Source organism: Ovis canadensis, chromosome 4 (assembly GCF_042477335.2).
Source record: "Ovis canadensis isolate MfBH-ARS-UI-01 breed Bighorn chromosome 4, ARS-UI_OviCan_v2, whole genome shotgun sequence".
In the NCBI taxonomy this organism is placed as follows: domain Eukaryota; kingdom Metazoa; phylum Chordata; class Mammalia; order Artiodactyla; family Bovidae; genus Ovis; species Ovis canadensis.
Genome location: NC_091248.1, coordinates 24,305,044 through 24,318,425, shown reverse-complemented (window position 1 = coordinate 24,318,425; position 13,382 = coordinate 24,305,044). Strand labels below are relative to the sequence as shown.

Sequence of the window (13,382 nt, the reverse complement as noted above, 5' to 3'; positions counted from 1 at the left end):
GACCTTTTGTGACTGGCTTCTTTCCCTTAGTCTATAGTGTTTTCTCTTGGGTATATATGTAGAAGAGGTTTCCTTTTTTTTCAGTTTACAAATAAATACACTAAAAAAGAAACCATATTGACAGTTGGTTTCATTAATTCCAAGGATTCAAGGATATAAAATTTATTAATAAAACTTGCCATATTAACTGATCAAAGGAAGGAAATTGTGCGATTATTTTCATAGTTCCAACAGGGTGTGATATAATTTCAACAGAAATTCCTGATTTTCAAAACCATTATAAAATAATAAGCGGTTACTTTCATGTGTTTAAAAAAAATGTAAAACTGAAAACTGGCAGTTTACAAACATGAAAACTAATAAAACATCTGCAGTATGATTCTGAAGTACTTCAATATATACAAAATATAGAGTAATACATACACACATAATGAATAACACACACACATACCCAGCAGAATTAGCACATGGTTTGCGTTTGTCCTGTCTTGTTTTATTGGCGGACGTCTCTGTCACACTCTCCTTCACTGTAGGCAGCTGTTTTTGAAATTACTGTGTATCCTTCCTGTCCACCGTTATATTAATGTGTATTCACACATATTTTCAAAATGGTATTATTGTGTTTTCTTCTGAAACTTGCTTTTTTTCACACAACATTGCAGTTGACATTTATCCTTCTTGATACTCTCAAGTTAGTTTCTTCTGCTTCTACTATTCCATTATTTTAATGCCCCACAATTTGTATTTCCAGTCTTTTGTTTGTAGACATCTAGGTGGTTTTCTGTCTTCAGCAGTGCAAACAGTGCTGCAGTGGCTATTTGTTATCTATTTCTCCTTTTCCTTAATTTTCTAAGGTGTACCTGGGACTATAATTTCTGGGTCCGGGGAACATGTTAGTAACACTTAACTTGTCTGCATTTTACTCATCAAAGTGCGTATTTTCTAATTTACATTCCTACTAGTAATATACGATAGTACCCTTGCTCCTCATACATACATACCACGCTGTTGAGACCTCCTGTGTTGCTAGTTTAATATGTAGACATGTCTGAGCCCCTTCATTAGCCAAGCAGATTTCAGTCTCTCTGGATTGCCTCTTCATGATCTTGGCCCATTTTTCTGCTTGATTTTAATCTTTCCAGTTGATAAGAGTTATATGCCTTGATTGCTAATCTTTCAGACACATAATTAACATCTCTTAAGAGAAGTCTACAGTTTCTCTTAATCTTATTTAAGATGTCTGTTATAATCTTACAATGTTTTAATTTTCAGTCATATATATCAATCATTATTTTTAGCTCCATTTTTATTTTAAATTGTTCCAAAAGTGCTTGGCAATACAATACCTAATTAGAAAATATAATGGAAAAATATATTTCATTTATAATATTTACAAAAAATATATAGGAAAATCTTAAGGAAGTGAGCAGGACTAATTTAAAGAAAACTATACACATCTATTCAGAAATACATGAAAATTTAATAAAATTTCTGAGTGTGACTTGCCCTGCTAGAAGTTGAAACGTTTTTCATATACTTTGATTAAAGCAATGTGGTATGGTACAGGAATAGAAAAAAGAAAAATGGAACATTGTAGAGTCCAGGTAAAAATTGGTAAATATTTGTGGAATTTAATATATGCCAGACGTGGCATTTCTTGGGCCAAAGTGACTAACCATTTGAAAAATTTTAAGTTTAACACTCCTTAAGGTCAAATAAATTCCCAGATAAGTCAGAAATGTATGAAAATGTAGCTAGAGAAAGACATGGGTGAATATAACATCAGAGCAACACGGGCCTCAAAACCCAGGAACTTTTGACCATATAATTCAAATTCTGAATAGCAAAAAGACATTTAAGCTATGAACAAAGTTTAAATACATATGAATACACTAAGAAAAACTGCTAGGAATATGTAAGACAAAAAACGTGATCTTCAGTAATTAAGGGAAAGAGAATACCTCACACGCATAAACATAGGCAAAACACGTGTGTGTGTCTGTGTGTCTGTGTGTGTGTGTGCTTAGTTGTGTCCGATTCTGCGGCCCCAGGGACTGCAGCCTGCCAGGCTCCTCTGTCCGGGGCTTTTTCTGGGCAAGAATGCTGGAGTGGGTTGCCATTTCCTCCTCCAGGGAATCTTTCCGACCTAAGGATTGAAACTCGTCTCTTGTGTCTCCTCCATTGGCAAGGTAGATTCTTTACCACTGTGCCACCTGGGAAACCTAAAAAACATGTTTAGGCAATTCTTAAAGAAAATATGAACTATATTCTAATAATCTGAGACTGCTATGACTGATGAAAGAATCTGATGAAGAGGCTTTTTGGTGAGGTGTGATTGATGCACAAATGAAATAAACAATTTTGAGGGTTGTGGGAGAGGGAGACAATCATTTGGATGAAGGCTACTTTGGTTTTTTATTTAGTCTTTATTGTTAGATAAAGATTTTGCCCTCACATACCCTTTTCTCTGTTTCAACTTTAATAGCAAAAACCTATATGCCTGCCCTCCAGAAGGAGATGGGTTAAATAAATTGTGGGATATACTTTCAGTGATACATATTTTCAATGTATATCAAAAGTGGCCAAAAATGATGGTGTAATTGGCATGGAAAGATACTGTTGGGTGAGAAGAGTGGGTTACATAAACAGGTATTTAGGTAAAGGCATACATACACACAAAGATGTTTCCCAAAATCCCTGTAGTGAGATTTGGGTGCATTTTCTTATAATGAATTATTTCTACCAAAATAATAAAGCTGTTTACAGGAACAAATCACCTGTGATCTAACGTGTATCATCACTTTTAGTTTATTTTCTTGTTTACATCTTCAAAATCGGGTTCATGCTATAGAAAAAAATGGTCACTTTTTTCCGTGTAAGATAAGGTGGTGAGCATTTTTTCCTTTATGTGGTCTTGTTTTTGTTATGAACTACTTCATACATACAGATAAAGTATATAGAAAATATAAAATGACAACTGGCATATCCAGAATGCAGCTTTAATAAATCTTCATGTTTTGTCTCTTTTGCTTCAGATGTTTCCAGAGTACTTCTCCCTTCTCCCAGTCTTACTCTCCTTTTCTTCCCCCGAGTTATACATTTTCTCATCATTAAATGCTTAGGGATTTTCGGGGGTTAAGTTTGCGGGGGGGGGGGTTGTTTTGTTTTTATTGTGAATTTAACACTAAATGCATTAAAGTGCAGTGATCTTTTTAGATTCTTTTCTATAGCACTAGGCCTGTCTGATCCAACCCTGGATTGAAACAAAAGAGTTAGAATGCAAAGGACCCAAATCTTATACTATATTTTCATTAACTCTTTGAGATTCTATCATGTTCAATTAGAGAAAATAAAGAGGATATTACATCTAAGTCGATGTATAGTTATTTCTTTTCAAGTTACTTAATAAAGTAACTTTTATTGGAATTAGAAACTGATTCCTGATAATTGTCACCAATTTTAGACAGTTCTAAAGTGAAAATGGGTAGTTTTTGTGATAATAGGAAAAAATTTTAAGTAGAACTTAGAAACGTAAAATTCTTGTGGCATACTACTATATCTGAGTCAGCATACATGTATTTGTTTTTCGTAGGACATTAAAGGGCTCAGCAAAAAAAGAAAGATGTATCCAGAAGATAAACCATTATCATCTGAGTCAGAGTCAGAATCAGAGTATACTGAAGAGGTAAGTATGTAATTAAATCCATTTTCTTTAAAATATCTAGTTATTTGACTTAATAAATGTGAATTATTAAAAAATAATTTTTCATAAGTATTTGACTCACTTTTCTAACATGTTAAAGAAATGCCACTTAAGAATAAATTCTGTATTTTTACAGAAGATAGTAATACTGTTTTTATTTTGATAATTATATTCCCACATACCTTTCCAATCTGAGAACTTTTATTTTTACTCTCCTAATATTTATTCTTTAAATTTTAATACCATTTTGATGACATGAAAAATACTGTTTAGTATGTAGCACATTAAAACCCAGCAGTCCCTTGTTTTGGTTTTGAGCTGCTCTTTAGGAAGCAGAAAGATTATAAGGTAAAGCAGAAATGTTGACAGGACCTCAGTTTTCCTATCCGTAAAATGAGGGACTACGATTAGGTAATCTAGACCGTCCTTTTCAGCTATAATATCCATGTCTTAGATTTTGTACTCCATTGGATTTAGAGTCCATTCTTAGTTCATTTTAGGTTTATATGTCATCATCTTTGATGTAGTCCTCTGCTTAGACTTGAATTCCTCATTTGAAAAATAAAACTTGTAGCAATTTTATAGCAATTTATGTAGCAATATTTCACACTATTCATTTAATGAAATTTGTAGGTAATATAGCTTGTTTATACACGTTTATATTATTGATAGTATCCCCTAGAGAAATAAAAATGAATAGAAGAAAATAGTATAAAATTTTATAAAATTATATAAGTACTTGAGCATAATAACACTGGAAGACATAAACTATTGATCTGCAGCAAAATGCAGGCTATAGCAGGCAAATTGACCTATGCCCTTAAAAAGCCATAAAATAGCATTGTCATCCGTGACATTTTCGAAAGTGGTACAGTTCCCAGTAAAGCTCCGAATGAAACAAAGTACGGTCTTCCCTCTATTTACATGATATTGCTCTTGTAGGACATGTACTCTCCTGTCAGTCTTCATTTCTGCAGGGAGTTGGTTCCAGGACCCTTGTGGATATAAAAATCCGCAGGTGTTGTCTCTTACATAAAATGGCATAGTAAATACTTGTGTATAACCTCTGCACATCCTCCCATATACTTTTACATTATCTGTAGAGTACATATAATACCTAATACAATGTAAATGCTGTATAAATAGCTGCTGGCATGTGGCCAGTTAAAGTTTTGCCTTTTGAAACCTTCTGCCACTTTTCCCCAAATTAAAAAAAAATTTTGTTTGTTTACTTCTGGCTGTGCTGAATCTTCGTTGCTGGGTGGGCTGTTCTCTAGTTGCTGCATGCAAGCTTCTCACTGCAGCGGCTTCTCCTGCGGAGCATGGGCCCTAGAGGGCAAGGGCTTCAGTAGCTGTGGCGTGTGGGCTCGGTAGTCGGGGCTCCTGGGCCCTAAAGCGTCGGCTCAGTAGTTGAGACACGTGGGCACAGTTGACCCGCGGCTTGTGGGATCTTCCCGGATGCAAGGATTGAACCCGCATCTCTGGTATTACAGGTGGATTCTTTACCACTGAGCCACCAGGGAATCCCCTTCCCAAATATTTTTGGTCCGTGGTTGATTGAATCCATGGGTGCTGAACCCATGAATATGGAGGGCCAACTGTATGTTAAAACCCAGTACAAAATACTTTGTGTTCATATTTTAATAAACTTGTTCAGTCACTCAGTCATGTCTGACTCTGCAGCCCCGTGGACTGCAGCACACCAAGCTTCCTTCACTATCTCCTGAAGTTTGCTCATGCTCTTGTCCACTGAGTCAGTGATGCCATCCAGCCATCTCATCCTCTGTCGTCCCCTTCTCCTCCTGCCCTCAATCTTCCCCAGCATCAGGATCTTTCCCAGTGAGTCGGCTGTTCACATCGGGTGGCCAAGTTCAGCTTCAGCATCAGTCCTTCAATGAATGTTCAGGGTTGATTTCCTTGCGGATTGACTAGTTTGATCTCCGTGCTGTCCAAGGAACTCTGAAAAGTCTCCAAAACCACAGTTTGAAAGCATCAGTTCTTAGACATTCAGCCTTCATTATGGTCCAACTCACATCCATATATGTGACTACTGGAAAAACCACAACTTTGACTATATGGACCTTGTTGGCAGAGTAATGTGTCTGCTTTTTAATACTCTGTCTAGGTTTGTTGTTGCTTTCCTTCTGAGAGGCAAGCATCTTTTAATCTTGTGGTTGCAGTCACCATCTTTCCCCATGTATTTGCCATGAAGTAATGAGACTGGAGGCCATGGTCTTAGTTTTTTGAATGGTGAGTTTTAAGCCAGCTTTTTCACTCTCTTCTTTCACTGTCATCAAGAAGCTTTTTAGTTCCTCTTTGCTTTTTGCCATTAGGGTGGTGTTACCTGCATATGAGGTTATTGATACTTCTCTCAGCCATATTGATTTCAGCTTGTGATTCATCCAGCCTGGCATTTCAAGCATGATGTACTCTGCATATAAGTTAGATAAATAGGGTGACGGTATACACCCTTAACGTACTCCTTTCCCAATTTTGAACCAGTTCATTGTTCGATGTCTGGTTCTAACGGTTGCTTCTTGACCTACATACAGGTTTCTCAGGAAGCAGGTCAGGTGGTCTAGTATTGCTATCTCTTTTAGAATTTTGCACCGTTTGCTGTGATCCGCACAGTCAAAGGCTTTAGTGTAGTCAGTGAAGCAGAAGCAGATTTTTTTTCTGGAATTCCCTTTCTTTTTCTGTGATCTGGTGGATGTTGGCAATTTGTAATGTGGTTCTTCTGCCTTTTCTAAATCCAGCTTGTCTATCTGGAAGTTCTCGATTCACATACTACTGAAGCCTAGCTTGAAGGATTTTGAGCATAAAACCCTGCTAGCATGTGAAATGAGCACACTTTTGTGGTAGTTTGAGCATTCTTTGGCATTGCCCTCTTTGGAACTGGAATGAGAACTGACCTTTTCCAGTCCCGTAGCTGCTGCTGAGTTTTCCAAATTTGTTGGCATATTGAGTGCAAAACTTAAACAGCAGCATCTTTTAGGATTTTTTACTTTTTATAATTGGGTCCATTATATGAATGTCAAGCAGGCTATTACAAATTTATGTCAGGGCTATCCTATTGCGTGACAGCCCTCCCCTGTGTTAACCTGGCCCTCCCCGCTCAGTCATTGTGATGACAAGAATTCCACCAGGAACAGTATTTTTATTTTCTAAGTGTTTTCACGAGAGAACTGCCACCCCTGTTGAAAGCTAATAGTCTCTAATGTTTATTTGTTCTGTCACTTGAGTCTGTTTTAGTTTGTTTGCTCTATTGTTAGGTACTTTTCATGTATTTAACATATAGTAACCTAGCAGAGAAACCAAACAGTTCAACATTTTGGCAATTTCTGCCCTTCAGTATTATAATATGTTGTATTAATTATGTATTTCTTAATATAAAATGTTATACTTGGATTTAACATTAATACACATCAACTTTAGCACTTTGAATGTAATGTAAATCCAGTGTGTCACACTTCAAAATATTTAAATAAAACATTAATGGGGTAATAATTGTTACTTAAAAAGATTTTTAATCAGTTCATTGGTACCAAGTACACTATATACATTTTTTTATATATGTATATACACATATAAAGCTACTGTTTATTACCAACACCATAGGTAAGAAAAACACCTACCATATTCTAGCCCGCTCCCTTGAGGGTGGGTTTTACCTACATTTTACCAAGAGGCTACAACTGAGAGTAATACGTAGCAGAGGTAGGATTCAGAGCTTAGTCTGTTTCCTTTCATAGCTCAAATTTTTTTCTGCTGTGCCTCGACTGCTGTTTTTAGGTGCTGGAAGAGTGGCTCAGTGGTAAAGCGCCTGCCTGCAGTGCAGGAGACCCAGGTTTGATCCCTGGGTCAGGAAGATCCCCTGGAGAAGGGAATGGTAACCCACTCCAGTATTCTTGCCTGTAGAATCCCATGGACAGAGGTGCCTGGCAAGCTACAGTCCATGGGGTTGCAAAGACTCAAAGACAACTGAGCGACTAACGCTTTCACTTTCCTTGAAAGGTTTTTCTTTGAATCCTCCCTGTGATTTAACATAGGCTTAAGGAACAACAAAGCAACTTAAAATGTTATTTCATTGTCAAAAAAAAGTTTTTTACATAAAAATGTTAAAGATGCAAGTTATATTAGTGAATGAAAAAAAAATGCCTTGGGTATAAGTTACTTATTTAACTTTTCTCCACAAAAATTTTAATTCTGTAGGTACGAGCAAAAAAGAAGAAAAGCAGTGAAGAACGAGAAAAAACAACAGCAAGTATCACTTACGTTTTTACGTGATAACAGTATAGCTGTTTTATTTAATATAAACATCATGATAAAGCATGATTGCATTTACTAGAACTAAATATTTATTGAGAAAGATGTGGTGTTCAGCAGCTTCACTTAATGAGTTGGAGAAAGTTAAATTGACTCAAAAGGAAGCATATCCTGGTAGCATTTCAGTATTTCACTGTTAAAACTGTAAGCTTAAACTTTTGTTTGACTTCCTTAAACAATGCTAGGAAACGTGAAACTAAAGCATGGTGATTCCCTCCATCTTTGAGAGTAGTTATTCCCAGATCTACCAAACCTGATACTAATAGAAAAAAGCTCTGGAAGCACAGGCTTCAGTGAAAAATTAGCAGGAATGTGACATCATAAATGATTCATTAATAAAGATGATTCTTGTCATTTCTAAAGCCAGCTCTACTGAAGAGAATAAGGAAAATGGACCTGGTATCCAGTGAGAAGCAGACCAGCCTAGAGAAAGTATATAACAAATTACCAAAAAGAAATGGAGGTCATATCACCAGACTAATTTAGGAGCACTCACATAAGTATGGGCTGTGGCCTTTGAAGGCATTTTCTTAGGAAGAAGTAAAAGAAAAATGAACAGCATCATCTGTAGGTTTGAAAGTAACTACCCCCTCCTCAAAATATCTTTAGCTCTTAAAATGAGAGTCCTCTGAAAAGAAAGTTCACCTGGTAATGTATGATTCATAACATTTTATATGCTCCAAGATCAAGGAAACATTTAAGAGACTTTTTTCCTGAGTGGGAAAATAATTTGGGTGAAGACTGCTTTCATCTTTGGTTAGATTATTAAGACATAAAGTTAATTAATTTGGGATAATTGTAATATATATTTGCATACTTCACTGTTTCATGCATTCAGTTCCAAGTATTTATTAAGCTTCTCTATGCAGGCACGGTTCTGTCTTGGTTAGAGCTGTTATAATGGAGTTCAAGATAGATAAGAGGGTGATAAATGAGAGGCTGACTGAGGGAGGGAAGGCCTCTTTAAGGAAGTAAAATTCAGCTGAAATCTGATTCACAAAAAAGAGCCAACGAGTAAATGAAAGGAACACTGTCCGAGACAAAGAGAAGAGCTCAAGACATGTGGTGGGAGTGAGCTTGGTACATTTGAAGAAATGAAAAAAGTAGGCTTGGCTCCTCCATAGAAGACAAAGAGGAAGAGCGTGCAGTGAGGTTGGAAAGGAAGCAGAGGCCCTATGACAGAGCACACTGGGCTTTTATCAAAACAGACAGGTGGCCTGAATCAACTTCACCTTTTTAAAATATTTGACGGAGGTGATGAGTTGACGTAAATGAGAAATGCTATTATTTGTATTGCAGTGATAGTGGTGGAGATGGATTGGCCTGGTAGACTTGAGATATGTTTTGGTCTTAGGTGGTAGGACTTGCTCAGTGCCTCAGGGCTGGAGAGTGGAGTTAAAAGAGTAGAGTCAAAGAAGCTTAGATTCTTTGGCTTAACTAAAATAATGAATTAACTAGTGGTGCCATTTACTAAAATGGTTGAAAAAGGATCCTGAGCGAAAAATTTGGCATTTTTAATGGTAGTTTTAAATATGCATGGTAGAGCTATTAATGAGGCACTTGCAGTCTTCAGAGCCTAGGACTAGATATAAAGATTGGTTTGTAAGTGGTGTTTAAAGCCTGTGATTGGGAAAGCATGTGGAAAAGAAGGAAGCCCACAAAGGTTGAGCAGAGGAAGAACCAGCAGAGGGACTGAGGTCTTTGTGAAGGAAGAAAGGCAGCAATGAGGTGTCCTGGAAGCCAAGAAGAAAGGTGTTTAAGAACAGAGTGGCCAACAGTCCTTTTATGAAAAAGTAACCTGTACCCAAAACTTACCTTTAGAAGTCCAAATGTAAGATTTAGACTCTGTAACAGTCCTTGTATACTTGGACTTGTAATGGAAAGAACAACGGAAGTTGTTTTAAGAGCCACAAAGTAGTAAAGGCCTTAGTGGGGGCAAGGGGTGGAAGGTTCTCCTAGATTAGCAGATGGGCTGGAAGCGTTGCTTTTGCCACCTCTGTGTGCCTTTTCCCTTTTTACTTTCTTCTCCTGAATATCAACACTAGTGTATTGATAGCCCATTTCCACATATCTGTTTCTAAAAGGTCTGCCTTTCTCTTTTACATCAGAAAGTCAGGGTGTAGCAAAATTTTAGCTTCCTTTGTCTAGTCACAATATGACTACTTTTATAATGGTCTGTTCCTCTAAAAATCAAGTGCTAAATAGACTTTTCAACTTGACATCAGTATTTTGTACCAGTTAATTGTTAATGAAGTAGTCCTACCAGCCTAAGCAGTACATAATCTGTTCCTTTTTACTTAAAAATAGGTTTAGTGTATTTTCCCTTTGAATGCTACCATTTTACAATTGTTTTACTGTGATGTGACATTTCCTTTGCAATTACTATAATTATTGCAGCTTTAAAAATTAGATAACAGAAAGTATAGCAGTTGATACCATAATTCAGTTGAATTTATTTCCTATAGGAAATGTTGTTAGAAGCTATGTTAATGTGCTACTGACATAGAGTTTTTCTTTATCTTTTGAAAATTGACAAGTACTTTCTTAGTCCTCATACAGTATTATTGAGACTTTTCGAGAAAGGTTTTGAGTAACTTACTTGTTTGTGTGGATTGTTTGAAATGACTGCATAGTAACTTAGAAGTATGATAGTGAAGTTGCTTTTAATTTGCACATTTTCATGTAGCTATATCTAACATGGAACTGTCTTTCCAGGAAAAAACAAAAAAGAAAAAGAAGCATAAGAAACACAGTAAGAAGAAGAGAAAGAAGGCTGCTAGTTCAAGTCCTGACTCACCATAACATTCAGAAGAATCAGGATTTGCTTACAAAGAAAGTGCAATGTCTAAGGAAATTTCAACTGTGAAAATTATGGCATATTTACTAAAATGCATGAATTTTCTTGTTTTTAAATTATTCCTGGACTATCAGTAGCCACTCAGATGCCACTGTGTGAAAGGGCCATAATTGTTGCCTGCTGCTTGAACATCTATTTTTTTCCCTCTTCCAGTAACTCTGGGAGGTAATACACTTCAGTCATACTAGTGGTTTAAGATATTTGGGAATAAAGTTAATATTTTGACTAGAAGTATCTAATGATAAATCAGCAAAAACTGAATCTGTATACATCATTAAGATGTAATCAGAGATGACCAGATGACTCTAGTTAACCTTTTTTGAAGTAGGGATTACGTTGATATTTCAAAATCCTTACTCTTGTAGATAAGTGTATTTTAAAATTTTCCCCTTTTTATTTACCGGGGGAAGGAGCTTTTAGGGGTGGGGGGTGGTTTGCTATCACTTTAGCTAGCAGAATAGCGTGCCTTTATCCTCACACATCTTATTTTTGTGGACACAGTAGCCATGCTTCATGGGGAGGTCAGAGCCAGGTATGGCAGTCTTGCCCTTTACTGAGCTTAGTCACATCCTCGGACTCTGTCCCATGCTACTTTGAGTGAACCAGAGAAATAGCCTTTTGCAGCATGAGAATGCCCCCAAAGCTCTGGGATTTACCTCCACTTCGATAATACTGAATGTTTTTTAGCATTAGAATGTGTTATAACATTTGAACTAATTTTGATTACACTTTGGCTTTGAAAAGGAATCATTTCAGATAGACACTGGTACTTTTTGAACTTGATAGCTAAAGATTCTAAAATGCATGTTTTATATTGTTAAGTTTTAACCAGTCAGGAAAATTTTATGTAACCAGTGATAGTTCTTTTATTTTTTGTATGAGTTTTGTTTAGGCTGTAATGTTTAGCTTTTTATTAACTTCTTATTCTTGCTATCTTAAATTCCTCAACTGTGTTTAACAGCATACTTGCCAAGCTATTTAGCATGTAAAAAGCAGGTTTTTGATTTTTTTTTTTTTTATTTTTAACGGCTTCATATTGAAGCTGAGACTTACCATAAAAAAGTTGAGTGGCAGGTCTGGTATGCTGTGTCTTGTTACATAAAACTATTGCCAGAATCTTAGTAAATATAACGTTTTAAAAGTTTGTCTTTGTATATTCACAGCAGATTATGACAAGTTAAATTTAAGTGAGAATTACATTATTGCTTTTCCTGTGTCACATTTTACTAAGATTTTGTGCCTCATATCTCCTGCTGAACTGTTTACTAGTAATGTTAAAGAGAATTGATAAATCATTTTCACTTTACATTTTTATATAATCAGGTAACATGAAATATAATTTGATGTACAATTTTGCCTGTTACAGAGAGTGTGCTAATTATAGTGGCATATGCGCGAAACATTTTGGCATGACAAGAAGCTGAATAAATAGCTATTTTACCTAAAAATAGCTGTGTCCTTATCAGCTCCCTTTGAGTCACAAGTTATAAACATTAAGAAATGAAATGGTAGATAGATAAGACATGTCCCCAAATTTTTAGCAAATTTCCCTAAACTTTATGCTTGAATTTTCATAATCTTTCCTCTTTAAAGAAATCTACAAGGTTTTGAGTACACAGCAAGTTGGGGAGATATTTTTTATCCTAAAAGAAGTTTCTCAGAATTGTTCATGAAATGCTAAAGGACAGGACAAACGTATCAAGTTACTTGTTGATCAGATTTGCTTTGAACATACAAGTATACCTTTACAGACTGGTCCAGTATAGGATGATTACGTACCACTAAAAGCAGCAGTTCATTTTATTAGACTGGAGAAGAAGGTGATTTGGCAAAAATTGTATTCTTTCCAGGTTGTGCTGACTGCCTAGGAAACTACTTTTTCATTGGTCTTCTTGTAGTAGCCTTAACAGTCTTCTGAAAGGTATACAAGAAAATTTGAGCAGGTGATATTATGTGCAAGTTAATAACATCTCTTTCTCTCTCCACCAAACTCGTTTTTCTTATACTGATTCTATAAACATAAAACATGTTATTTGGATAATGATGCCAAGGTAACTGCAACACAGTTAGTTGATGAGTGTCTGGGTTGAGAAATTGAATTTATACCTGGTGCTACCTTTTTCTGATTGTTTTGAATTCCTTTGGTTGCCCTTAGTATATTTAGGTGTTTAAAATGCCCTCAGATTATTCGGGCTTCCCTGGTGGCTCAGAGGTTAAAGCATCTGCCTCCAATGTGGGAGACCCAGGTTCGATCCCTGGGTCGGGAAGATCCCCTGGAGAAGGAAATGGTAACCCACTCCAGTATTCTTGCCTGGAGAATCCCATGGGCAGAGAAGCCTGGTAAGCTACAGTCCATGGGGTCGCAAAGACTGGGACATGACTGAGCGACTTCACTCAGATTATTCTGAATTTACTTTATCCAGAGTATGGATTCATATTCCTCCAGTCAAGATGTGTTAAGAGCCTGATTTTCTTCTAATTTCATGGCGAACAATT

At 36.3% G+C, this 13,382-nt stretch overlaps 1 protein-coding gene across 1 annotated transcript in view; it reads left to right on the top strand.

Moving 5' to 3' along the window:
• Positions 1–12,334, top strand: part of FAM133B (family with sequence similarity 133 member B) — a 28,558-nt gene extending 16,224 nt beyond the window's left edge. The window contains exons 9-11 of the mRNA XM_069587397.1: positions 3,593–3,685; positions 7,916–7,963; positions 10,745–12,334. Of these exons, the coding sequence (XP_069443498.1) occupies positions 3,593–3,685; positions 7,916–7,963; positions 10,745–10,831 (228 nt within the window). The 3' untranslated portion in view covers positions 10,832–12,334. The remainder of the gene's footprint in view (positions 1–3,592; positions 3,686–7,915; positions 7,964–10,744) is intronic.
• The last annotated feature ends 1,048 nt before the right edge of the window (positions 12,335–13,382 follow it).